Source organism: Mustela nigripes, chromosome 16 (genome assembly GCF_022355385.1).
Source record: "Mustela nigripes isolate SB6536 chromosome 16, MUSNIG.SB6536, whole genome shotgun sequence".
Lineage (NCBI taxonomy): Eukaryota > Metazoa > Chordata > Mammalia > Carnivora > Mustelidae > Mustela > Mustela nigripes.
In genome coordinates, this window is record NC_081572.1 from 5,750,017 (window position 1) to 5,777,629 (window position 27,613).

A 27,613-nucleotide genomic window follows, 5' to 3' on the forward strand; every position below is an offset into this window, starting at 1 on the left:
CAGGGGCACCTGGGTGTCTCAGTCAGTTAAGCCTCTGATGCTTGATTTCAGTTCAGGTTATGAGGCGGTGAGGTCAAGCCCCTCAAAATCTGCAGGCTCAGCCGGGAGTCTGCTTCTCCCTCTCCTGCCCCTCTCCCTGCTCATGCTTTCTCTCTCTGTCTCTCAAAAACATAAATAAAGTCTTTTTTTAAAAAAATTGTTGAAAATGGGGAGCCTATCTGTCTTACTCATAGAACATGTGAGTCTTGATCTCAGGGTTGTGAGTTCAAGCACCACGTTGGGTATAGAGATTACTTAAAAATAAAATATTTTTAATTTTTTTATCTTAAATAGCAAATTATACACGTACGCATATACACACACGTGTACACAAAGGACGTTGTGTAGAAGAATCAAACTTGCCCACCAGATCAAGCGCAGGGCATTACAAGGGAATGGTTACCGCTGAGGCTGAAGGTCAGGGGGCAGGAGCATGTTATTTTCTCTTATAGAATCAGGACTGTTTGGGTTTCCGTGGTGGTTTGTATCTTACCGCTTTCTCTTTTTCCACTCCAAGTTCTGGACGATCTAATTCTACTCTCTGAAGAGTTGGATGAATAGAGCAGAATGTAACAGAAGACATGGATATATTTGAGACATGCATCTTGTGGTGGTTATCCGTCATTCTTTCCCCTTTATCACTGACTGGCAGTCCGTGGCCTGGATGTATCACTTCCTATACATTCTGTCCATGCGCATCTCAGATCTTCCCAGTCTGGGTTGCACTGAACGTCCTTACACAATCTTTTTGTAAACATGTTTTCATTTCCCTTGGATAAACCTTGAAGTGGGATGTTGGGTCACGGATGTGTAGATATTTAATTTAATAAGAAACTGCCTGACCTCTTCTCATGTTTGTACCATTTCTTTCTTTCTTTTTTTTTTTTTTAATTTATTTATTTGACAGACAGAAATCACAAGTAGGCAGAGAGGCAGATAGAGAGAGAGGAGGAAGCAGGCTCCCCTCTGAGCAGAGAGCCCGATGTGGGCCTCCATCCCAGGACCCTGAGATCATGACCTGAGCCGAAGGCAGAGGCCTCAACCCAATGAGCCACCCAGGCGCCCTGTTTGTACCATTTCTTAACCGCACCGGCTGCATGCAGGAGTTCCAGTTGCTCCACAGATATGCTAACATTTGATGTCATGGATCTCTTACATTTTAGCCCTTCTGGCAGATGTGTGGTGGTATTTCGTTACGGATATAATTTGCGCTTCCTTTCAGCTAATGATGTTGGTGCTTTTCTGCTTGTTTATTACCCATTTGTTTCTCTCTTTGTGAAATGTCTAACCCTGATTTGTTTATTGGGTTGTTCACTTTTTTATCATCAACTCTGCATCCGAGTTCGACCGTCTCAGAAGCAGTGCTCCTTGAGTCTGGTGAGATTAGAAGTCGTGGAGAGGGCACCTGGGTGGCTCAGTGGGTTAAGCCTCTGCCTTTGGCTCAGGTCATGGTCCCAGGGTCCTGGGATCGAGCCCCACATCGGGCTCTCTGCTGAGCAGGGAGCCTGCTCCCCCCGCCCTCTGCCTGCCTCTCCGCCTACTTGTGATCTCTGTCTGTTAAATTAAAAAAAAAAAAAAAGAAGAAGAAGAAGAAGTCGTGGAGGAAGAAGAGGTGGTCTGCAGTTGACGTGGCACACACCAGCCCTTCCTTCATGGTAGAGCTGCACCCACTCTCCCTCTGAGCACCATATGAAGACTGTCTTCACATGGATACCCCAGGAAACACCTGGGGGGAGCTCAGAAATGGGTAGCAGGTAAGGTGCTGTCACCCACGAAAGTGGACTATCTTATCAGAAAGAGCCGAATGCTGAAAACCAGAAAGCTGGAAGCCAGACACCCGTCCAGCAAACTTGGGAAGCTTTTTTCTCTTTGGGCTGACATTGACATTCCTGATAGCCCCTTGATGTTTGGCTCTACTGAGAAGAACAGCAGAATAAAGTTAAAACGCATAAGGAATCAGCTCTTTAAAGTTACTGGACAGTGAATCCTCTTTCTTTCTTGTGCTTTCCCCCCTTGCCCTTTGGTTAATTTACTGGTCTTTGACTCATTTGCTGAGTAAATCTGAAAGGACAGAAAAGGGAACTTGACCAGCCGTGCCTCTATCTTTGGCCTCGTGTGGCCTGTCAGAGCTTCCTCCAGAGCCCTCCATCAGTTGTTGCTTTTTCATGATTTTCTCAAACCTACAGTCCAACCCTTAAAAAATAAGCAAGTAAAAATGAAGGAAACTTACGTGCACACAAAAACCCACATACAGATATTTCCAGAAGCTTTTTTAAAAAAGATTTTATTTATTTATTTGATAGAGAGAGACACACACACACACACAGAGGGATCACAAGTAGGGGGAGTGGGAGAGGGAGAAGCAGGTCCCCTGCTGAGCAGGGAGCCCGATGTAGGGCTCGATCCCAGGACCCAGGACCTGAGCCAAAGGCAGATGTTTAGCAACTGAGCCATCCAGGTGCCCTATTTCCAGAAGCTTTATTCATAATCACTGAAATGTGGAAGCAACCAAGATGCCCTTCAGATACATTCAGACAGCGGACAATTACTTAGCACTAAAAACAAGTGAGCTATCATGCTGCAGAGAGATATGAAGGAACCTTAGATACATATTTCTAAGTGAAAAAAAGCTCCAAAAGGGAAGAAAGCCTGATTTGTTCATTGCTAGATCCCCAGCATCTAACACAGTGCTTGGCCATGCAGACCCTCAATCAATATTTGATGGAAAAAAGTGACGAGGCACAGAGGCTCTTCATCTCCTCCTGAATCATAAGAAAGAGGAAAGAAACAAGGGGGCCTTGCATGATCAGCTAAGATGTGTACCCCTAATTCGATGTCCATCCAAATAGGGACCACCAACCAAAATCCTTATTTCCAGGCCCACAAGCTAGACCTGCTTGATCCGGATGAGTGTCCCTACGGAGGGGTATCTGCATTTTAAAATAAGCATTCCAGGGGCACCTGGGTGAATCAGTGGCGTTCGGCTCAGGTCATGATCCCAGGGTCCTGGGATCGAGCCCGCATCAGGTTCTCTGCTCAGCAGGGAGCCTGCTTCCTCCTCTCTCTCTGCCTGCCTCTTCGCCTTCATATGATCTTTGTCTGTCAAATAAATAAATAAAATCTTAAAAAAAAATAAGCATTCCAGATCATGAGCTGAAGTTGAGAACCCTTGAACGCCCACTACAAATGCAGATATTTTTAGACCTTTAGAGGTATAGAAGCAGCAAAGCTTGGACAGCCTGTACAGCCTGTAATCCAATGCCTCCGTTTTCATAGTTGGGAAGGTGCAGCCCAGGGAAAGGAGTGCCTTGCCTCAGAGACACAGCGAGTGACCTCCTGGCTCTCGGGGGTCTTCTGGATGGCACAGCTGACCATCCTACTCGGGCAATAAGAGATTCTTTCCCCTGTGATTGAAAAGATCATCGGTGAGGCAGTTGATAAATACCGACACTATTTGGTCAAGGCCAAGGGGGTATTTACTTCCTCTGAGGAGGCAGGGGAAGTCCAAGGAAGCTTTTAATAGGTCTCTTTAGGGTAAATTTTGATGAGGTCACAGAAGGATTCACTTCCCCATGCTGACGGGAAACGTTTTTCTCCGGTTTCTCTTTTCACGTGATAGGACTTACTTAACATATTTAACCTGAAATGAAATGACCAGATTTTAAATACACGAAAACTGGAGCCAAGGTGTAAGCCCAGGAAAGCTGGCACCTGCTACGGATCTCATTTCAGCTGGGCCAGAAATTTGCCGTCCGACCCGGCAGGACTAAGTGATTTCCATGAGTCTTTCCAGTTCTCATGATCTGTATAGTTCCCTGAGTCTAACTCACTCTGCAATTAGCCAGTAGCTAAGGTCCTGCCGGCTTAGGTGTGGGATGGCCATCGGGAGGTCTCTTCTGAAATGGGGGCTCGCTCTAGTCCAGAACAAAATAGAACCAAAGATCTCTCGAGCTGAGGAGATTGTGTGGGGAGAGGTAGCCGTCAGTCCAGGAAACTGATGAAAACAGAGATATAACACAGAGGCTGGGCTTTCGTGGGGATATAAGGCAATGACCAAGCAAAGAGCTAGAGGAGATTAGGGAGGACAAAGTGGGGTGCATTTTCAAAAAGGACGGAAAGTCAAATTTCTGCACCTGGTTCTGCCCACTGTGGGCCGCCTTAACATTTTTTTTTCTTTTTTCTTATTTTAGAAGATTTTATTTATTTATTTATTTAACACAGAGAGAAAGTGCATAAGCTGGGGGAGCAGCAGGCAGAGGGAGAGGGAGAATCAGGCTTCTCGCTGAGCAGGGAGCCCAACATGGGGCTCGATCCCCGGACTCTGGGATCATGACCCGAGCCAAAGGCAGATGCTTAACCGACTGAGCCACCCAGATGCCCCATTTTTTTTTTTTCCTTAAGATTTTTATTCATTCATTTGAGAGAGAGAGAGAGAGAGAGAAACTACACGCAGTGGGGAGAGGGAGAAGCAGGCTTCCCCCTGAGCAGGAAGCCGGTTTCGGAACTTGATCCCAGGATTTGGGGATCATGACCTGAGCCAAAGGCAGACGATAACCGACTGAACCACCCAGGTGCCCCTATTTTTTTTTCTAAGCAGGATCAACGAAGGGCTCGAACTCAGGAAGATGAGATGGACATCTGACCTGAAATCAAGAGTCGGACAAAGTCAAGAGTCGCACACTTAACAGACTGAGCCACCCAGGCGCCCCCACCTTAACATTTTTTTTTTTTAATGGTGTTAAACCCTTCCTTCAGCTTTTTTTTTTTTTTTTAAGATTTTATTTATTTATTTGACACAGAGAGAGATCACAAGTAGGCAGAGTCAGGCAGAGAGAGAGGAGGAAGCAGGCTCCCTGCTGAGCAGAGAGCCCGATGCGGGGCTTGATCCCATGACACTGAGATCATGACACTGAGCCGAAGGCAGAGGCTGAATCCACTGAGCCACCCAGGCGCCCCCCACCTTAACATTTTTAACTACCCTTTTCCCGTGTGGACAATGCTTATCAGCACTTAACACTGAATGAAGAGAAGCAGAAGTCAAAATGTTGTGCACATGTGAACAGCTGATTTCAACAAAGGTGCAAAAGGCAATTCGGGGGAAAAAATAGACTTTTCAACAAAAACAGTGACTCCTAGGTGCTGAAACAATGAAATATCCAAATGCAAAAACAAAACCCAAAAAACAAAAAAAAGAAGAAATACTTCAATCCATATCACACATACACGTAAGTGAAACCACAACTTCCTGGCTGGCTCAGTTGGGAGAGCTTGCAACTCTCTCTCTCTTTTTTTAAAAGTTTATTTATTTATTTTCTAGTAATCTCTACACCCAATGTGGGGCTCAAACCCTGAGATCAAGAGTCACACATTCTCCAGTTGAGTCAGCCAGGCATCTTGCATGTGACTCTTGATCCTGAGGTCACAAGTTCAAGCCCCATGTTGGGCCTAGAGCTTGCCTTTAAAAAAAAACAAAAAACAAAAAAACCCTAAATGAATCAGAGACATACATGTAAAATGTAAAACTACAAAATTTCTATTAGAAAACGTAGGAGAAAAATCCTTATGGCCTTTGGCTAGGCTAGGAATTCTTAAGTATGATAACAAAAGCATGATCCAGTAAAGGGAAAAAACGATCAATAAACTGGACTTTATTAAAATTAACAACTTCTGCTCTTTGAAAGACATGATTTTTTCAAGCCACATATAGAATAGTAAGCTACATATGTAATGATAAGTGGCTTATATCCAGAAAGCGGAAAAACTCCCAAAATTCAACAATAAGAAACAGCAATCCAATTAAAAATGGGCAAAGGATTTGAGCAAATTCTTCACCAAGAAGATACAAGGATAGCAAGTAAGTACGCAAAAAGGCACTCAACCTTAGTCACTAGGGAAATGCAAATTAAAATCACAGTGAGATTTTACTACTTATCTGTTAAAATATATAGATTTATAAAGAACGACCTCACTGATGATGTGGAAGAACTAGAAATGTCATCCTGCACGCAGGGACGTGAAATAGTACAATCACTTTGTAAAAATTGGGCAGTATATCGAAGAGTTAAACATACACTGACCCTATAATCCAGTCATTCCACACCAAAGTCCATACCCCAGAGAAATTAATGCAGATGTCCATACAAAGACTTATGAATGAATATTTACAGCAGCTTTATTTGTAATAGCCCTTAACTGGAAACAACCCAAATAAATAAATTGTTGCCCAGTCATACAGGGGAATATTACTCAGCAAGGAAAAGGAATCAACTCATAATACACACAATGTGGATAAATCTCAGGGTAATTATGCTGAGGAAAAGGAGCCAGACAAAAAGAACATCATGTATAATTCCATTTATATAAAATTCTATAAAAGGCTGACTAAACTACATGACAGAAAGCAGATCTGTGATTGCCTGGGGAAGAGGGAAGAAGAAGGTATGATAGTAAAGAGGGTGAGGAATCTTTTGGAGTCATGGACATATGTTCACTATTGTGTGGCAATGTACACACACATCAAAACATAAAATTGGGGGCGCCTGGGTGGCTCAGTGGGTTAAGCCACTGCCTTCGGCTTGGGTCATGATCTTAGGGTCCTGGGATTGAGCCCCACATTGGGCTCTTTGCTCAGCGGGAAACCTGCTTCTCTCTCTCTCTGCCTACTTGTGATCTCTGTCAAATAAATAAATAAAATCCTAAAAAAAAACACATAAAATTGTTTACTTGGAATACATGTAGTCAATTATATCTGTATTATACCTCAATAAAACTATTTAAAAATTGTGATGAGCCTAGAATGTCTTGTTACACCTGCAAGTGAGAAAACTAGTCATTTTGTCAAAAGGATTCAGGGCCAACTTGAATAGGCACCTAGCCAAAGAAGGGGAAATGTGTCAATTAGGATACTAACTAGAATGGATTGAAAGAGAACAAATATGTTATTTTATTTCTTTAAAGATTTTATTTATTAATCTGAGCACAAGTAGGGGGAGATGCAGGCAAAGGGAGAGGGAGAAGTGGCCCCCATTGAGCAGCGAGCCCAACTTGGGGCTAGATCCCAAGACCCTGGGATCATGACCTGAGCTATAGACAGATGTTTAATCAACTGAGCCACCCAGGTGCCCTTTATTTTTTAAAAGATCTTATTTATTTGAGAGAGAGTGAGAGCGAACATGTGCAGGGTGAGGGACGGAGAGAGAGGGAGAAGCAGACTTCCCACTGAGCAAGGAGCGCAACATGGGGCTCCATCCCAGGACTCCAACACAGGGCTCGTTCCCAGGACCCCAGGATTATTACCTGAGCCAAAGGCAGACGCTTAACCTACTGAGCCACCCAGGCACTCCTATTTTATTGTTGTTGTTTTTTTTTTTTTAAAGATTTTATTTATTTATTTATTTGACAGAGACCACAAGTAGGTAGAGAGACAGGTGAAGAGAGAGGAAGGGAAGCGGGCTCCCAGCCAAGCAGAGAGCCCGATGTAGGGCTCGACCCCAGGACCCCGGGATCGTGACCTGCGCCGAAGGCAGAGGCTTTAATCCACTGAGCCACCCAGGCACCCCCTATTTTATTGTTTTTAAGTGAACTCTACATCCAACATGGGGCTTGAACTCACAACCCCGAGATCAAGAGTCACATGTTCTATCAACTGAGACAGCCACGTGCCCCAAGAATATGTTTAAATCCATGTGTTCATAATGATAGATATAAAATGTGTTTTATGTTGGCACCTGGCTGGCTCAGTCCATTGAGCACGCAACTCCTGATGTTAGGTTCATGAGTTCGAGCTTCATGTTGGGCATAGATCTTATTTTTTAAAAAATTAAAAATAAATTTATTAAAACAAAATAAAATGTTTTATGGTCATAACAATAATAACAATAAAAAATCTCATTGATCGATAACCTTTGGAATATACTAGGGAACCAATTAAATCTCAGGGTCCTGGGATTGAGCCCAGCATTGGGGGGGGGGGGTGTCTCTGCTCAGTGGGGAGCCTGCTTCCTCCTGCCTCTCTGCCTACTTGTGATCTCTGTCAAATAAATAGATAAAATCTTAAAAAAAAAAAGTGTTTAAAAGGGAAATTGTCTTTTTAAAGATACAGTCTGAAATGTTAACTGGTGAAATCATATGATGTCTGGTATTTATTTCAAAATAATGTTGGGGGAATGATGTTTTCAAATTGTGTGTCAAAGTGATTGCACTAACGGGGAAAATGCAATTAAAAAATCAGGAAGAGGGGCGCCTGGGTGGCTCAGTGGGTTAAAGCCTCTGCTTTCATCTCAGGTCATGATCCCGGGGTCCTAGGATCGAGCCCCGCATCGGGCTATCATGATCCCAGGGTCCTAGGATCGAGCCCCGCATTGGGCTCTCTGCTCAGCAGGGAGCCTGCTTCCTCCTCTCTCTGAATGCCTCTCTGCCTACTTGTAATCTCTGTCTGTCAAATAAATAAATAAAATCTTTAAAAAAAAAAAAAAAGTTCTTTAAAAAAAAAAAAAAATCAGGAAGAAATACTGTCCTGCAAAACACTGACGCTACTTGGCGTGAAAGCGGTAGGATGAGCCATTTCCCCCTGCGTTTCTACATTTCTGTAGCGTCTGTAATGTATTTTATTTTTATGAGAAATTATACATAATAAACCCTAGGGGGAAACAAAATTCTACACTTTTGCCGTCCTCTTCCTGGTTTCAAAATCCCACCTACTCTCTTTCCCAAGTCCTCCAGGTCTTAGCTAAACTTCCCGCCATCTCTTTCCCAAGTTTAGATTATCGGGGTTCCGGGACAACGAGGGTTTTGAAGAAAGCGGGTCAAATTCAGAGCACCCAACCTCGCCCCCGCTCGAAAGACGATAGGAGCCACACGCCATTTAGTGCTGCGACCTCCCAAGGGCACATCCGTACTTCAAGAAGGGCCACCTTCCCCCGCGTGAATAACATTCGCGCACGCGCGCGTAGTGAGACTACACCTCCCAGAAGGCTCTGCCCCCCAAACGGGGACAGCCTCGTTAGCCATGAACTACATTACCCAGTGATACGTTGCAAGAGGTGGGGCCCATCTGTTACTATACAACTATTGGTCCAGCCCCTGTCGGAAGCTGCCCGGTGATTGGTCCGGAAGCCCGCCAGTTACTGCCAGGCTCAATTAGTTTTGCTGTGAGACTGCGTGAGGAGGTAGGAAGAGAAGCGCGCGCGGAGTTGTGCCGCGCCCTTCGTGCCGGGTGAGTGACCTCTACCCTCTCCTTCCTCGCCGTGCTCTCGGGGACTCGGGGGTCGCACCCAGGCGCCGGCACTCACGTGGGGGCAGGGCCTGTACGCGCACGTGTCATGCCTGACCTGAGAAGCATCTTCAGGGACGCAGGGGTCAAAAGCTCGCACACACGCGGGACGCCCGTACACGTGGGTGCGTGCTTCGCCGGCGTCTTCTCGGACTTGGGGCGAAAACGCCCCGAGGCACAGCTGGACACGTGTGTCCACACGCGGGGACGGCTCTGGGGACCCCTCGCTGAACTTATGGGCACACGGGCACGCGAGCTCACCGCTCGTAGCCCAGCGCCCGGGGCTTCCGCAGTACGAGGAGGGGCATGGCCGAGGCGCTCTCTGTCCCGCCCCCCGCCCCCTGCCGCTCACTCCCGGGACCCCGTCTCTCCGTGCTCTATTCTGTATATCACGCATATGCAGTCGTACTTCATATTTATTTTGTCTCCTTAGGTAAATATCAAGGCTTACCGGTACAAGAAGGAAATTTGAGCAAGTGGAAAAAGTAAAGTAACTGCAACTATATTTAACCAGCCCTTTCGCTTGTTTTAGACTTTTACCTTTTTTACAAAGCTTACCGCATATGGTGTCTTGCATGATCGTCCCAGCAGTCTGGGCTAGGTAGGGCAGACATCATTCTCATTATCCAGAAGCGAGAGAGGAGAACCCAGGTTAAATAAGCGTCCCTGGGTACTGGGGGAGTTTAGCGATAGCCTGGAGGACTCGGGAAAGAGAGTAGCCTAAGCGGATTGTGGGGCTCGATTTCACGACCCTGATGAGATCAGGACCTGAGCTGAAATCAAGAGTCGGCTGGTCAGCCACCCAGGCACCCCACCATTAGACTTTTAAAAAAACATATTATCTTAGAATGCTTTGCTGCAAGTGCCACGTAGAAATGCCATGTTAATGTTAAGGATGGGTTGGGGCACTACTTTCATACACGAAAGCAGATTTGGGGCTGAGGGAGTGGAGCAGACCGTTTCAGAGGCAAAAAAGAATCCACTCGGCCCTGTGTGGACACTGACTTGACTGTTACTGTTGGTATTCAAGAACTAGGTTAGCTGTGCAGCCCCTTCTAAACTCATTTTATATTTAGTTTTAATTGTCTTGGGGCGGGGTGGGATGGGGCATAACAGATTCATAGGATATAGAATTGTGTAAGGAAAGGGAGAGGGACTCCTGGGTGGCTCAGTTGGTTAAGCAGCTGCCTTAGGCTCAGGTCATGATCCCAGCGTCCTGGGATCGAGTCCCACATCGGGCTCCTTGCTCGTCAGGAAGCCTGCTTCTCCCTCTGCCTCTGCCTGCCATTCTGTCTGCCTGTGCTCGCTCTCTCTCTCTCTCTCTCTGATAAATAAATAAAATCTTTAAAAAAAAAAAAAAAAGGAAAGGGAGAGATGTGTTTTCTCTCTTCCTTTGCCAACCCTTCCCCCAGAGGTGATCTTCCCAACCTGTCCGTGTGTGTGTTGATACAGAGTTTTTCCCTGTGCTTTCTACTCCTGTAGGGAGTGTACATAGGTCTTGCTGGTTTTCTTTTGCAATGGGGTTATAGTAGACATACTGTTCTGAAACGTTTTTCGCACGTTTCAGTGTATTGCGGTCATCTTTTCAGTGTGTGTGTCTCTCTAGCTCGTTCTTCATGGCTACAGAGGATTGCGTGGATGTGACTTACTGTATTTATCCCAGCCCTCTGTTGATAAGCATTTGTGTGTTACTCAGTTTTACAAACAGTGACGTAATTCATGACATTTTACACACCCATGGGAGTGTTTCTGTAGAACAACGGTTCTCGGGGAGCTTGGGTGGCTCAGTGGGTTGAAGCTTCTGCCTTCCGCTTGGGTGGCGATCTCAGGGTCCTGGGATCAAGCCCTGCACCGGGCTCTCTGCTCAGCGAGCAGCCGGCTTCTCCCTCCTCTCTGCCTGCCTCTCTGCCTGCCTGTGATCTCTCTCTGCCAAATAAATAAATAAAATTAAAAAAAAAAAAAAAGATGAATTTAGAAGAGCGCTTCTCAAACAGGAGCAAATGCTGTGAATGCTAAAGAGGACATGAGGACGACCCCTGGATTGGGGGGGGCGGTGCTCCTGAGCTGAGCCGTGGTGCATGGGAGGGGCTCATCTGGGGAAGAGTGAGGGGAGATATATGGGGCAGGGGGATGGGGTGAGCTGCTGTGTTTCAGACATGGGGAACAGTAGGTGCAGAGGCAAGATTGGCAGATAGGAACCCAAACAGTGCTTTCTAGAAACTGGTCAGGAGCAGAGCCCACCCTATTGAAGTGGCTGAAGAGAGGTCCAGGGGGAGGTTGAAGAGGTCAACGGGGATCAAGTGGGCCGAGGAACATCATTTCAAAGCCAAGCATGGCTGCATTGCTGCAGCTGGCCTGCGGTGTGCAGACAGTGGCGGGGCGGGGGGCAGGGCGGTATGCAGGAGGTCTCAGGAGTTACTGGGTTTCTCTGGATCACGTGGGCTTATTGGGGAATCCCGCACGGTGCTCTTGGGCCTGCATGTCGGACGTCTGCCTCAGTGCTCAGCTGCAGTGGGCTCTGCCCCCTGGCTCAGGCTCAGGCAGGGACTTTCCCTCTGGCCATAAAGCCAGGTGTCTTGGAAAGCGAGCTGATCTCTGGAAGTGAATGATTTCCTACCACCCCTGTCGGTTCATTCAGTCAACAGATAGGAGCACTCACGGTGCTGGGCTGTGTTCCAGGCACTGGAAATACAGAGATGGGCAAAGGAGAGCAAGGCCATGTTTTCATAGGTTCGCATTCTAGTGGGCGCAGGTGGCAAGAAACAGATGTCCAGAATAAATGTCCAGTATATTAATGCTGTGCAGAAGAATAAAGCAGGGCAAGATGCGATGGTCAGGGAGGGCTGCTCTGAGGAGGTGGCTTGTGGGCAGAGACCCTAAGAACTTGCTCTGGTGTTTACTCCGTGTCTCTTGCTTTTAGATTGGAACTGATGGACGTTGTATGGGCCAGAGGCAGGGATGGTTGGCTATGACCCCAAAGCTGATGGCAGGAATATCTCCAGTTTTGAGGTGGCGGTGGCCGGGTCTGTGTCTGGACTTGTCACTCGGGTGATGATCAGCCCCTTGGATGTCATCAAGATCCGTTTCCAGGTATCCTTTCCTCCTTTTTTCCCCCATGTAATGGGCTGGAGGACCAGTTCTCTCTTTCTTGTCAAAGCAGTTTCCAGAGTTTGGAATTTCGTCAAGAGGAAGAGCTTCGCTGCCTTTGTTACATTTTCCAAAATTTCTCCGTCTCACCCCACACTGCCCTGTCATCTGACCTTTTCGATTCTGATTCCCAGCTCCAGATTGAGCGCCTGTCTCGCAGTGACCCCGGTGCAAAATACCATGGGATCCTCCAGGCTGGGAGACAGATTTTGCAGGAGGAAGGCCCCACAGCATTCTGGAAAGGACACGTCCCAGCGCAGCTTCTCTCTATAGGCTATGGAGCTGTCCAAGTAGGTGGCAGGGGAACGTGCCAGGGCCCCGGGGTCGTGTTGCTCAACAGAGGATCATTGGGAAGGTCGGGCCTGCAGGGACCCTGCCTGGCTGGGGCAGCAGGAGGCGGTCTCCACACTTCTGCATGTCTTAACGGGGTCACTACGTGAAGTTTGAAGTCTGAAATTGAAGACCGCGTCAGACCAAGCTGTACCATACGGGCGTTTTCTTCCATAAGTTCCCCCCACCGCGGGGACTTAGCCCAAACTGAATATCAATTAGGCGTTGCCCCAGGAGACTGTCCTGACAGGCCCTCAGTGGGCTTGGGGGACTGTTCGTCAATGACTTTGTCACGTTGCTCTTGTAGTTTCTGTCGTTCGAGCTGCTGACCGAGCTGGTGCACAGAGCCACCACGTACGATGCCCGCGACTTCTCCGTGCACTTTGTGTGTGGCGGCCTGTCTGCCAGCGCCGCCACCCTGGCCGTGCAGCCCGTGGACGTGCTGCGCACTCGCTTTGCCGCTCAGGGTGAGCCCAAGGTGAGTGGCTGGGCTGGAGCGGGGGTGCCCATGCAACAGGCATTCTAGCACTCACAGCTCTTTTCCTTAGAGGGAACAGAACCCCCAGGCTTGCCAGGGTGTGCAGCCCCTGCGTTGGTCTGTCTGTAAGACCCACGACCGTGCTGAACACCATGCCGGGCGCTCGCAGCCTCACGCCGGGGACGGAGCCTACAGGTGGGAAACAGAGCAAGTCAGGAGCAGTAGGCTGGACAGAGAGGAGTCCGGGAGACTGAGACTTGAAATCCTATTTCTGGATTATTGTGAGAGTGGTTTTGGTTCGCACAAAGCCTGGATGGAGAAAATGGGATGATTGAGTCCGATTCCGGGAAGAACTTACTGAGTGGAGGGGAGGGATTCAATCCTGAAATAGACCTCCCATCGCAATCTTTGTTTCCTGGACACACATAAGAATAGCAGTGCAGATGCCTGTGTGTGTGTGTGTGTGTGTGTGTGTGTGTGTGTAAGAGAGCACGCACGTGTATGCTTAACCAAGGAAGAGTGATTTTTCCACCTCCCTTCTGCTTCAGGGTATTTGGGTGGGAAATGGCACTGCTTAAGAATTTGACGTGCTTTAGAATGACTGTGGTTCTGGTTCAGGTCCATTGCCCGGGGTGGAGATCCTGGGCTGGTGGAGCCCTTTTGTTTAGGAGCCGCTCTAATGGCTTTTTTGGTTTAGAAGGGCAAAGCGTCTTAGGAACAGTGTGCAAGCAAACGAATGGGGCACCAGAGCTCGGTCCTTCTGAATGCCCCGTTAGCCGGAAATAGAGCTTTCTCCTGGTGGGGAAATGCGATGAGGGGCCCTAGCCACTGAGCAGAGAGCTGGAGGAGAAGCATGTCTAGTTGGAGAAGACAGACAGCCGCCAGCAAAGTGGTGGCTGCTGGGATGAAAAAAATAAGTGGTGGCCCTCCGCTGGCTTCTCTGCTCTGGGGTGCCGGCGCCCTCTTCCATGACTTCCCAGCCTGTAGCCTCTGCCTTCGGCTCGGGTCATGATCCCAGGGTCCTGGGATCGAGCCCCACATCGGGCTCTCTGCTCAGCGGGGAGTCTGCTTCCTCCTCTCTCTCTCTCTCCCTGCCTTGCTGCCTACTTGTGATCTCTGTCTGTCAAATAAATAAATAAAATCCTTTAAAAAAAAAAAAAAAGAAAGAAAGAAAATCTATGAGAAGGTACACCTGAAACTAATAGAACATTTTATGTCAATTATACTTCAGTAATACATTTTGAAAAGAGGTCTGTGGAGTGCCTGGGTGGCTCAGTGGGTTAAGCCTCTGCCTTTGGCTCAGGTCATGATCCTGGGGTCCTGGGATCGAGCCCCATGTCGGGCTCTCTGCTCAGCAGGGAGCCTGCTTCCTCCTCTTCTCTGCCTGCCTCTGCCTGCTTGTGATCTGTCTGTCAAATGAAAAGAGGTCTGTAAGAAGGAAAAGGTCTGAGAAAAGAGAATAAACTCATTAGCCCTCTGGCTGAGGTGATTGAGATAGGGATTCTAGATTCTGGAATGATCAGCAAGTTGTGTGCAAAAGTGAGTGGAAGAGATCTGTTTAAAAGCTGTAGCACCTCCCAACTTCCGTAGAACAGCAGCAGCCGTGGTGTCAGTCCTCACCTTTAAAATGCGTCTTAGCAGTACCTGGGTGGCTCAGCTAGTTAAGCTTCTGCCTTCGGCTGAGGTCATGATCCTGGGGTCCTGGGATGGATCCCTGCGTCATGCTCCCTGCTCTCAGCGGGGAGCCTGCTTTTCCTTCTTCTCTCCACTCATGCTCACTCCCTCTCTCTATCTCTGTTGCAATCTCTGTCTCTCAAATAAATAAGTAAAATCTTTAAAATGTTTCTTAATCAGGAGTGCCTGGTCGCTCCGTTGGTTGAGCATCCATCCGACTCTTGCTTTAGGCTCAGGTCATGATCTCAGGGTTGTGACAACGAGCCCTGCATCAGGGTTCCCTGCTCAGCATGGAGGCTGCTTGAGATCCTCTCTTCCGTTCCCTCTGCCCCTCCCCCTGCTTGTGTGCATGCTCTCTCTAAATAGACAAATAAATAAATAAAATCTTTAAAACTTTTTTTTTAATGTCTGATCTTATTTATTTGTCACTCTTAGAAAATCTCATTTTTGACTGGACTCAGACTTAGAGGTAGAAGCTCTCAGAGGACAGCCTCCGTCTCTTGGCAATCTGTTCCTGGCCTTTTTCTTTGGCTTCCTTCATTCTCTTGGCCAAAAGTTTAGCAGATTCTGTAGTCTCTTCCTTGTTTTTCTTAGTGCGCTGTTTCTTCAGAGCAGTACGCCGACGTTTGTGTTGGAGGACACGTAGAGGAACAAGACGCTGTATCTTGGGCGCTTTGGTTCTAGGTTTCTTACCTTCTTTGTTCAAGGGCTTTCTCACAACATACTGGCGGACATCATCTTCTTTAGAGAGATTGAAGAGTTTGCGGATTCTGCTGGCTCTTTTGGGCCCCAGGCGTCGAGGCACAGTAGTATCAGTGAGTCCAGGAATATCCTTCTCCCCTTTCTTTACAATGACCAAGTTGAGAACACTGAGATTGGCATCCACGATGCAACCCCGAACAGATTTGCACTTTCTCTCTCCCGTCCTCCTTGGTCTGTAGCAGGAATGCCCCTTACTCAGCAGCAGGCGGACACGGCCATGGGTCAAGACACCCTGCTTCATGGGGAAGCCTTGTTTGTCATTGCCACCACTGATTCGGACCACATAACCCTTCCATTCTTCACCAAGGGCGTCCGCAGCAACTTCTGTGGCCATACGCTTCTCATAAAAGGTACGAAGTTTGCATTCATCGTCCACTTCAATGAGTTTCTGGCAGCCAGTAGCTGGGAAAGAGATGTTCAGCTTCATCCTGAAGCAGCCTAACGCCTCCCTAAAACGTTTTTTAATCAGTGATCTATATGGTGTATAGAGGTTAAAAAGACAGGTGGGGGATGCCTGGGTGGCTCAGTTGGTTAAGCAGCTGCCTTCGACTCAGGTCATGGTCCCGGCGTCCTGGGATCGAGTCCTGCATTGGGCTCCTTGCTCGGCGGGGAGCCTGCTTCTGCCTCTGCCTCTGCCTCTGCCTGCCATTCTGTCTGCCTGTGCTCGCTCTCTCCCTCTCTCTCTCTGATAAATAAATAAATAAATAAATAAATAAATCTTAAAAAAAAAAAAAAAAAAGACAGGTGGTTCTGCATGAATTATAACAAACACTACCAGCCACCCCCTGATTCCAGTCCCCAGAGGCAACCACTTTTATTTTAATTTTATTTTTATATATATATTTTTTGTTTTTATTTTTTAAAGATTTTATTTATTTATTTGACAGAGATCACAAGTAGGCAGAGAGACAGGCGGACATGAGGGGAAGCGGGCTTCCTGCTGAGTAGAGAGCCGGATGCGGGACTCAATCCCAGGACCCTGAGATCATGACCTGAGCCAGAGGCAGAGGCTTAACCCACTGACCACCCAGGTGCCCCTGCAACCACATTTCATACTTGTGGTTCTTTTCTCATTATTTTACTTCCTAATTCTTAGTAATACTCTTTTACTACTAGTGTTTTCTCTTTGTATTTCTTCCTAATTTTTTAAATTATAGGCATTAGCTTTTGATGGCTACTGTGGGAGGTAAGAGTTTATCTCTTGTACCACCACCCTCGTGTGCTTGCACCTCCTTTAATTTCAGTATAACTGATTTATAGATTTTGGCTAAATTAGTACCAAGTGTCTGTGCTGTTATGATTATATAAATATTACTGCTGAGCCTTGAAATACATTATGATTACATTTTCTTGTATACCTTTGTCTTGCCTGAAGTTAGTGGTTGCCTTGTATTTTATTTATTTATTTATCTATTTATCTATTTATTTTTAAATGAAATATTTATATATAAAATATTAAATATTAAATATTAAAATATTTTATGATATAAAATAAAATATTTTAAATAAAATATTCCAGGACCCTGAGATCATGACCTGAGCCGAAGGCAGGGGCTTAACCCACTGAGCCACCCAGGCGCTCTCAAACAATCTTGATAGGGTCAGCCTATAGTCATCCGTCCCACATCATCAGGGAGCCTCTCCTAGAGCCTCCAACTCTGGCAGCCTTCACTCTCTGGCTTCAGTATGGACTCTTTGCTTCAGGACTATTAGCAGCGTTTTGTTAGGACATTGGGTCCCCTGTCTTCTCTTTCTTGATTAATCCCCCATTTTGGTGGAGATATGTTGGAGATACAGCTTCTTTAGAGAAGCCTTGGTAGAAAATGCCTTTATTTGACTCATGATTTGGGCATAGGATTCTAGGTAGCCCTCAGTGTTGCTGTAGAGAAGTCCAGAACCACTCGGATTAATGATCCTTTATATGAAACTATCACCGTTCCTGCCTTGGGAACTTTCAGGATCCCCTCTGGATTTTTGGCATTCTAGAGATTTACCAATGGTGTGCACTGGTCCTTGTCTCTTTCATTCATTGTGATGGACACTTCTCGACCCTTTAGTCTGGACACTCCTGTTACTCCTGCCCATAAAATGGTCATGAATGGTTATTCACAATTGCTACTTTATGTTGTTGTTGTTTTTCCCTTTTCTTTCTCCAGCAATTCATGTCAGTTGGGTATTGGACATCCTGGGTCTATTCTCTGGTTGACTTATCTTTTCCCTACTATTGTTTAACTCTCTATTTTTCTGTCCTACTTTCTGGGAGGTTTCCTTGCCTCTATTATTTGGGGCCTCTACTGAATTTAGAAAATGTTTGCTGATGCATGTTAGTTCCCAAAAGCTCTTTGGTTTGATTTAGTCCAGTTTATTGAAGCATACCTTACATACAGTAAAATTCACTCTTTTTAGTATAGAGCTGTCTGACTTTTTTTTTTTTTTAAGGTTTTATTTATTTGAGAAAGAAAGAGAGCACAAGTAGGGGTGGGGTAAGGGAGGGGTAGAGGGACAGGCTGGCCCTCCTGAGGGTGGAGCCCAACGTGGGGCTCCATCCCAGGGCCTCGAGATCATGACCCAAGCACAAGTCAGACGCTTGACCAACTGAGCCCCCCAGGCACCCCTTTGTGACTTTCAGTGAGTGCATACAGTCACATAACCACTATTAGAATCAAGATATAGGGGCGCCTGGGTGGCTCAGTGGGTTAAAGCCTCTGCCTTTAGCTCAGGTCATGATCCCAGGGTCCTGGGATCGAGCCCCACATCAGGCTCTCTGCTCAGCAGGGAGCCTACTTCCCCCTCTCTCTCTGCCTGCCTCTCTGCCTACTTGTGATCTCTGTCAGATAAATAAATAAATCTTTAAAAAAAAAAAAGAATCAAGATAGAAAACAAAAGTTCCGTCACCCCCAAAATGTCTTCCTGCCCCCCTTTTTAGTCAGTCCCTCTCCATTGCCTTGGGCTGTCTTCTGTCTAAAGTTTCCCCTTTTTCAGAGTGTCACACAGGGAATTACGTCTCACGTAGTTCTAGTAGGCACCCTTGCCCTTCACTTGGCACCTGGCCTTGAGATTCATGTGTGCCACGTGTGTGAGTGGTCCGTTCCTTTTCCTTGCTGCATAGTATTCTGTCACATGGCCCTACCATGGTTTGTTAGTGGGAAGATGTCAGGCATATTCTCCAGTTTTTTGGTGATTATGAGTAAAATCACCATGAACATTCACATACAGATTATTGTGTAAGGGGCGTCCAGGTGGCTTCATTCTTTTTTTTTTTTTTTTTTTTTTTTTTTTTTTTAAAGATTTTATTTATTTATTTGACAGAGAGAAATCACAAGTAGATGGAGAGGCAGGCAGAGAGAGAGAGAGGGAAGCAGGCTCCCTGCCGAGCAGAGAGCCCGATGCGGGACTCGATCCCAGGACCCTGAGATCATGACCTGAGCCGAAGGCAGTGGCTTAACCCACTGAGCCACCCAGGCACCCAGGTGGCTTCATTCTTAGACATTTACCTTTGGCTCAGGTCATGATCCCAGGAGCCTCACATCAGGCTCCCTGCTCGGCGGGAAGCCTGCTTCTCCCTCTCCCACTCCCCCTGCTTGTGTTCCCTCTCCCGCTGTGTCTCTCTCTGTCAGATAAATAAATGAAATCTTACACACACACACGGCACCTGGCTCAGAGGGTTAAACATCTGTCTTCAGCTCAGGTCATGATCTCTAGGTCCTGGGATCAAGCCTCACAGCGGGCTCCCAGCTCAGCGGGGAGTCTGCTTGTCCCTCTGTCTCTGCCTCTCCCCATGCTTGTGCTCTCTCTGTCTCTCTCCCTTTCAAATGAATAAATAAAATCTTTAAAACAAAACAAACAAAAACCCACAACAGATTATTTTGTGAACATTTTTTTTTTTTCAATTTTTTAAAGATTTGTATTTATTTGACAGAGATCACAAGTAGGCAGAGAGGCAGGCAGAGAGAGGGAGAGGGAAGCAGGCTCCCTGCTGAGCAGAGAGCCCGATGCAGGGCTCGATCCCAGGACTCTATCATGACCTGAGCCAAAGGCAGTGGCTTAAACCACTGAGCCACCCAGGCACCCTTTTATTTTATTCTTTTTAAAATTTTTAAAATTTTATTTTTTAAAATTTAAATTCAATTAATTAACATAATGTATTATTTGTCTTGGGGCACAGGTCTGTGTTTCATCAGTCTTATATAATACCCAGGCTCATTACAACAGGCCCTCCCCAATGTCCTGTCACCCAGTTACCCCATCCCTGCACCCCTCTTCCCTCCAGCAACCCTCAGTTTGTTTCCTAGGATTGAGTCTCTTATGGTTTGTCTCCCTCTCTGGTTTCGTCTTGTTTCATTTTTCTTCCTCTCTTCCCCTATGATCCTCTGCCTTGTTTCTTAATTTCCACCTATCAGTGAGATTATTTGATAATTGTCTTTCTCTGATGGACTTATTTCACTTAGCATGATACCTCTAGTTCCATCCAGAATTTTATTCTTTTTTAAAGATTTACTTATTTACTTGAAGCAGACAACCAGTATGCCTGTGAGCAGGGCGAGGGGCAGAGGGAAAGAGTCTCGAGCAGACTCTCCGCTAGCAAGGAGCCTGACTCGGGGCTCACTCTCACGACCCTAAAGTCATGACCTGAGCCAAAACCAAGAGTTGGGCGCTCAACTGACTCAGCCAGCCAGGAGCTCCTATTTTTATTCTTTTAAATCTTAGCCACTCTGCTAGATGTGAATAGTGGTATCTCATTGTGGTTTTACCACGGAGATGTTGAATGTCTTTTTATGTGTTTATTTGCCCTCTGAGTACCTTCTTGGCCAAAGCAATCTGTTCAAATTGTTTTCCCATTTTGGTGGTTTGTTGTTTTTGTTTTACATATTTTTTTCTGTGTCCCTGGCTATGGCTGCCTTCACGTCCTCATAGCCTGTTTTTTGAAGAGCAGATGTTTTTTATTTTTTACAAGATTTTATTTATTTATTTGTCAGGGAGCGGCAGGCAGAGGGCGGGAGAAGCAGACTCTGCACTGAGCAGGGAGCCCGATGCCGGGCTCGGTCCCAGGACCCTGGGATCATGACCTGAGCTAAAGGCAGGCATTTAACCGACTGAACCAGCCAAGAGCCCCAGTAAAGTCTTAACCTATCAATTTGTCCTTTTATGCATTTTGCTTTCGGGTTTTTTTTTTTTTTTTTTTTTTAAGATTTTATTTATTTGAGAGAGAGACAGTGAGAGAGCACATGAGCGAGGAGAAGGTCAGAGAGAGAAGCAGACTCCCCATGGAGCTGGGAGCCCGATACGGGACTTGATCCCGGGACTCGGGGATCATGACCTGAGCCGAAGGCAGTCGTCCAACCAACAGAGTCACCCAGGCATCCCATGCTTTCGGGTTTTTTATCTAAGAAATCTCTGTGCCTGTGTGGCTCAGTGGGTTAAGTGTCCAACTCTTGGTGTCACGTCAGGTCATGATCTCGAAGTCATGGGATTGAACCCCACATGGGCTCTGTGCTCAGCGTGGATCAGCTTCAGTTTCTCTCTCCCTCCCCCTCCCACTCTTTCTCACTCTCTCTGTCTTTCAAATAAATAAATAAAATCTTAAAAATAAAGAAAAAGAAATCTGCCTAATTCAAACTCACAAAGATTTTTTTCCCTCAGGAGTTTCTCTTGTTCTCTGAATCTTACCTCTTTTTAATTTTTTTTTCATTTATTTATTTTTAAAGATTTTATTTATTTATTTGAGAGAGCTAGTGAGGGAGAACATGAGAGGGGAGAAGGTCAGAGAGAGAAACAGACTCCCCACGGAGCTGGAAGCCCGATGCGGGACTCGATCCGGGAACTCCGGGACCATGACCTGAGCTAAAGGCAGTCAGTCGCCCAACCAACTGAGCCACCCAGGTGCCCTCTTACCTCATTTTTATTTTTTTTTTTTTTATTTTTTTATTTTTTTTTTTTTAAAGATTTTATTTATTTATTTGACAGAGAGAGATTACAAGTAGGCAGAGAGAGAGAGGAGGAAGCAGGCTCCCTGCTGAGCAGAGAGCCCGATGCGGGACTCGATCCCAGGACCCTGAGATCATGACCTGAGCCGAAGGCAGTGGCTTAACCCACTGAGCCACCCAGGCGCCCTTACCTCATTTTTAAACAGACCCTTTCCTTTTATCACGGAGGTGATGCCTTCTTTGTGGCCTGAGAATGTTAATTCCAGTTTTGTGGTTGGCCTCTGTTTCCTTTAGTTTCCTCCTTCTGTCTGCGCGGTCTCTTCCTTCCACACGGTCTCTGTGCCCTTCTCTCCCCCACACTGATCATTTTGGTCTCGGGATTTTTGGGTTTTGGTCTTTTGTAACCACCGCGGAGCTCAGACTGAAGACCCCGAGACCAGCAGTGCTGTGCTCGACCGGCCGGGCCAGGCAGGCGCCCGGTCTCCTTCTTTCATGAAGCCCTTCCTCAGATGTCTGGTGACCCTTGGCTGCCAGCCTGGTGTTAAAGGGCGCACAGAGAGGCAGAGCGGGGCTGTGGGTACAGGGCGGGCTCGTTGCCCCGTGGCCTTTCTCTGAGTCCGGGCCCTTTCTGGGACGTCTCCAGGGTGAAATCCTTCAGTGTGGCTGCCCGCGTCTGGGAGCCAGGAGGTGCGGAGGCAGCCAGGGTCCTCCCTTCTCGGTGCAGAGAACCTCCCTCATCGCCACACGCAGAGCCCCTCTGGTCCCCTGAAACAAAGTGTGGGATGGAAGGTGCTGAGAAAAATCCGTGCCCTGTGGTGTCCCTCATGGAGATTGCCTGTTGACAGGTTACAAAAGGTTAAATACACGCACACGGCAGAAAATCCCAGAAGTGTAAAATGGTGAGAGTTGGTCTCCCTCTTCCCTGCCCTCCCTCTGTGGAGGTCACGGTGGCCCTTCCTCACTTCTCGTGTGTCCCTGGGGGTGATCCCTGCCGACTTTTTTCTTCCACGAGCCCTAAGCCCGCCCTTCAGCCTCCGCTGTGCCCATTCAGCTATACGTTTGGGGGATTATGCCCAATCTGTTGTGTAGATGGCGTGATCCTGTTTCAGTGGCTGCTCTGTGTCCTTCGGAATGGGTGTGTCAGCGTGCATGTGACCCGTCACCCAGGGGCAGACCTTGTGTCCCTGCTGTTCTGCGGGATGCGGTGGCAGCAGTGCCGGACTCACGCTGTTGCGCACTTGTGCAAACATACTGGCATTGTAAATAGCTAGAAGGGGGGTTGCTGGAAGCCCTTACCTTGGGACTTTTGTTCAGCATTTTCTTTGTGCCCCCAGAAAAGTCATGCTTCTGGCAGCTGGGATTTTAGCCGAGGGGAGGTGCGCATGACGGGCTGTGTTCTAGGGCCAGATGGCCTGCGTGCCCTCACTCGAGCTGCCTGTGTGCTGTCCAGGTGTATAAGACCCTGCGAGACGCCGTGGTGACCATGTACCGGACCGAGGGCCCTTTGGTTTTCTACAAAGGCTTGAACCCCACCTTGATTGCCATCTTCCCCTACGCTGGGTTCCAGTTCTCCTTTTACAACGCCTTGAAGCACCTGCACGAGTGGGTCTTGCCCGCCGAGGGAAGGAAGAACGGTGAGACAGCCCTCATGGAAGGGAAACCCGGTCTCCGCTGTCCCCTCCCCTGAGCCAGGGCACCTCCTTCTCATCCCTGGAGGGGCTAAGGCTCTCCTGTCAGAGGCAACGACGTCCCCATCCTCTGAACCCTGCTCTGTCGCGCTGTTGACCAAACCAACCAAGCCAGCCGCCGGCGGACCTTTCTTTCAGCTCGTTGCCACCCCAGCAGTGGTACCGAGGACATTTATTTCTTCCCAAGCCCTGAACCGAGTCACACCGCCCAGCCTGCAGGCTCCCACTTCCGTTCCTGCCTTACTGCCATCCTGCCATCCGGGCCCAGAGTGGCCGGGTTTGGTTCTCACAGATTCAGGAGGCTGGTGGCTCTTAGTTTCGTGGTGCAGGCTTAGAGCTCTTGACCTTGAACATGTCTTTCCCCGATGGCACTTCCCTCACGTTCCCCCCTCCACCCCACTTTGGTTCAGAGAACCTCAAAAACCTGCTGTGTGGGAGCGGAGCTGGCGTCATCAGCAAGACCCTCACGTACCCCCTGGACCTCTTCAAGAAACGGCTGCAGGTCGGAGGCTTTGAGCAGGCGCGAGCCACCTTCGGCCAGGTGAGCTGTCCCCCTGCAGGGGCTTTGAGCCTTGCCCCTCACCTGCCCAGTGCTCAGCATTAGCCCCTGCAGCCTGTCCCTGGGGATCCCCAAACACAGGGGAGAATCCACGCACCGCCCTGTGCATGTGGGATGCCGTGGGGTGATCCAGGAGAAGGAGGGGTCGGGGTTCGCTCTTAAAAAGTGTTCAGTTCAGGGCGCCTGGGGGCTCCGTAGGTTAAGTGTCTGACTCTAGCTCAGCTCTGGTCTTGATCTTGGGGTCGTGAGTTCAGCCGTGTGTTGAACACCCAGCGGGGAGCCCACTTCAAGTGAAAAAGAGAAAAAATATGTTCAGTTCAGTTTGGGACAAAGAATATGATCACATGAGAAAGGTCCCCGGGGCGCCTGGTTGGCACAGTTGTTTGAGCGTCTGACTCCTGGTTTCGGCTCAGGCTGTGATACCGGGGTCGTGGGTCAAACCCCACATTGGGCTGTGTGCTTGGAGGAGTCTGCCTGTCCCTCTCCCTCTGCTCCTCCCCTGCCCTTGAGCTCAAGTGTGTTTTCTCTCTCTCTCTCTCTCAAATGAATAAAACCTTAAGACGAGATGGGTCCCCAGAATACTAAAGAACACGGAGGAGACTCCCACCGGTGTGTGGGGTTGTTTCGTGTATGCTGTAGGGGTTCCTGGAGAGGGGTGAATGGAACCTGATCCACTAAGTTCTATTTTAAAGGTACTAGAAGGCTTTGTCATTCGCAGAAGCCCCCATCGTGGGTGATGTCGTACTGTTTATAGTCTCAACTGTTTCTTAGTCTCAACCGGATTTTCACGGCTGCTTTGGGGCGCCATGCAGTGGTGGGCTGGGGGTGGGGCAAGGGGGTGAAACAGGCATGTTCCCTCCCACGCAGGAGGGAACATGTCTGACAGGTCAGAAAAGAAGAGTGCACTGGACTAAGAGTTGGGAGGGAGGGAGCACTCCTTCCTTGGGGGAAGGGAAAGTGTTGAGTTAGTTGTAATACATCTGTGTCGGAAATTCAGAGAAGTCCCGAGATAGGTAAAACTGATAAAAAAGATAAAACTGATAATGGAGCTCCCAGTACCACCCACCCGGAGATAATGACACGGAAGCTTTGGCTGTCCTATTGTTTCTTTGCATCAACACACACACACACACACACACACACACACACACACACACACGTTTTAACGCCAGGTGCAATACAAGGTTTTATAATCTCCTTTTTCCACTTGGGAACTTGTCTGGAAGGAGTGGTTTAGGTTTGCACAGAGACAGTTGGTGGGAGCCCAGGACCGAGGAGAGAGCCGTGCTCCTAACAGACTGTAGCCTGTTTGGTGGGAGGACCGCTGGGGGATGACGGAAGATCAGGGAGGGAAGTTGAGGCCAAATGGAGCAACCCCTTGAACACCTGGCTTTGGAGCTTGGATTTGATTCTTTTTTCTTCCCTCTCTTCTTTTTTTTTTTTAAGTAAGCTCTATGCCCAGTGTGGGACTTGAAATCATGACCCAAGATCAAGAGTCCCACGTTCTACCAACTGAGCCAGCCAGGTGCCCCTTGATTCTTTACAACGTCATTGTCATCACAACGGGGAGTTAGTGGAGATGTGGCGAGAGAGGTGCTTGAGGGGAGTTGAGTCCTGGAGACGTGTGTCTGGCCGCAGTGTGTGGCCAACTGAGAAGGCCAGACCGGAAGCCAGAGCTCACGAGGGCCAGGTTCAGATCCACTGCCCAAGGGGGCCTGGTGGGATGGGGAAAGGGTCCTTCAGAGGCCCAGTCGGTAGGAGCTCTGTCCGGTGCTGATTTCCAGGCGCTGCCTCTGTTAAGTCCGAATTACCGGTCTGCTTGGAAGAGAAAGCAAAGGTTAACTGCTCTGCCCTTTTAGCCTTCATTGCTTTGTCCAGCAAGTGTTGACTAGGAGCCGTGAGGTGCCAGGTGCTGGACTGACAGAAGGACAGAGTCAACATCCGTGTGTTAATCACTTCCTCTGTCCTCCACTTCTGCCCAGGTTCGAAGCTATAGGGGCCTCCTGGATTGTGCCCAGCAGGTGCTACGAGAGGAAGGCCCCACGGGCCTCTTCAAGGGCCTGTCCCCCAGCCTGCTGAAGGCTGCTCTCTCCACCGGCTTCGTGTTCTTCTGGTATGAGCTCTTCTGTAACCTCTTCCACCACATGAAGAAGGTGGACAGCTAGCACCCGAGGGGAGGAAGGGCGGCCCCCCGAAGGAAGGCGGACGCCTCTGCCATCTCTTGTTGCACTGAGAGCTGCTGCCCGCACCTGCCTGCCAGCCAGTTCGGCCATCACTCGAAGGGCAAGCGCTTTCTCGGGGAGAAGGCAGGACTTGGCCTGTGGGGATGCAGCCAAGCGGTCAGAAGGTGGTTTTCCTTTGTGGTCCAGCCTGCAGGAAAGGCAGCAGTGGCCACCCTGCACTTCCAGCACCTTCTGCCCAGAGACCTCTCCATGCTCTGGGGGTGGGAGGCTATGGCTAGAGCCTGAGCGCTGGGATGGGGCCTTTTGCGGGAGCCTGGTCCTCTCGCGTGCGCTCCTCCTCCCACCAGCTGATGTAATACACATGGAAGCTGAAAGCATATTCCTTATTTCACTCCATCTTCCTTTCCACGTCACATCCCTCCTCACCAAGTATGAGGGGAGGAACCCTGGCCTTCCTCGGAATCTATTTTTCTCAGTACTTGCATCCCTCATACAGCTTTGTTTCTGGTCCTGGGGGGGAGAATTAGTCACTATAGCCACACCCCCAGGCCCCGGTCCTCCCGTGACATCCTGCTCAGCCTGTTCTCTCCCCTGGGTGGGACAGAGCGTGGCTGAGGGTCTCTGGGGAACACCGATCTCAGTGGCCCACAAGCAGTGGGGGGCTGTGCTGATGGGGAGGAGCTATGGGTGAAGGCCGTGGCCTTTTCCCCCAGCCTACCTGGGGTCACTCCATTTCCATGGCGTCAGGGCGGGAGCCTTACAGCTGGGCCAGCTGGCAGCAGCTACCTGCTCAGTGTCTCCCTCCCTGGGCTCACTGTGGTGCTGTGTGTGTCCTCTGTCATCCCAGAAGGGCCACAGCTCTGGAGCCGTCTCATGAAGGGGCTGGTGGAGGAAAGGGCTGAGCAGCCAGCCTGCTGAGGGCAGCAGTGTCTGGGGGTGGGGGTTGTCGCACAGCTACTGATGCAGGCACAGAGGAGAAACTGCAGTTAGGGGGTGAGCCCAGGAAATCTGCAGAACACAACCACCATCCTTTCCACCCAGTTCTGCACCCCCCACCCCGGGGAGCCTGGCCTGCGGGGTCCCTCGGCAGGGGGAGTCAGGACGGAGAAGCACCAGGCACTGTAGGACTTCACCCTGCCCCCAGTCTGGGCTCCAGCTCCAGCCTCTGTGCCAGCCTCTGCGCGGACTTAGGAGGAAAGCAGGGCCAGAAGCAGACCTGTGTGGGTGTCATCGCCCTCGGACCCCTTCTGTCATCAGAACTGGCTCTGGCCTGGAGCTTTGTGATACGTCTGAGACCCTGAATCGCAAAGCTTCCCTGCTTCTGGCTGCTGCGGATAGAGTCCCAGGCTGGCGGTAGGGGGAGCTCCCAACACCCACAGGGTCTGCGGCCGGGGAGGCCTGGGCTTGGGGCTGTAGGACAGCAGCTGCCTGAATGTATTTTTTAAAGAAATTCCACTGTAGTGGAATAAAGTAAACTTCATTCTCTTCATCTCGCCTACTCATTAACTGGCTGCAGCTGCCCTTTCTCATCCATTTCCTGGGGACCCCTTCGGCTAGC

At 48.7% G+C, this 27,613-nt stretch overlaps 2 protein-coding genes across 4 annotated transcripts; one reads left to right on the forward strand and one right to left on the reverse strand.

The window, feature by feature from the left end:
* Positions 1-9,167: 9,167 nt before the first annotated feature.
* Positions 9,168-27,544, forward strand: SLC25A19 (solute carrier family 25 member 19). 3 transcript variants are annotated; one of them, XM_059380477.1, is made up of 8 exons: positions 9,168-9,253; positions 9,744-9,800; positions 12,231-12,400; positions 12,592-12,747; positions 13,095-13,265; positions 23,076-23,259; positions 23,724-23,854; positions 25,855-27,544. In XM_059380477.1, exons 3-8 carry the CDS (start codon positions 12,269-12,271, stop codon positions 26,035-26,037), a joined length of 957 nt encoding a protein of 318 aa, XP_059236460.1. In that variant the 5' UTR covers positions 9,168-9,253; positions 9,744-9,800; positions 12,231-12,268; the 3' UTR covers positions 26,038-27,544. The 3 variants fall into 3 exon arrangements, with proteins under 3 accessions (XP_059236460.1, XP_059236459.1, XP_059236461.1); XM_059380476.1 differs by having other exon boundaries at positions 9,744-9,795; XM_059380478.1 differs by lacking the exon at positions 9,744-9,800 and having other exon boundaries at positions 9,183-9,253.
* Positions 15,388-16,168, reverse strand: LOC132004247 (small ribosomal subunit protein eS6-like). Its single transcript, XM_059380481.1, has one exon. The coding sequence runs from the start codon at positions 16,126-16,128 to the stop codon at positions 15,403-15,405; it is 726 nt and encodes a 241-aa protein (XP_059236464.1). The 5' UTR covers positions 16,129-16,168; the 3' UTR covers positions 15,388-15,402.
* Positions 27,545-27,613: the final 69 nt, after the last annotated feature.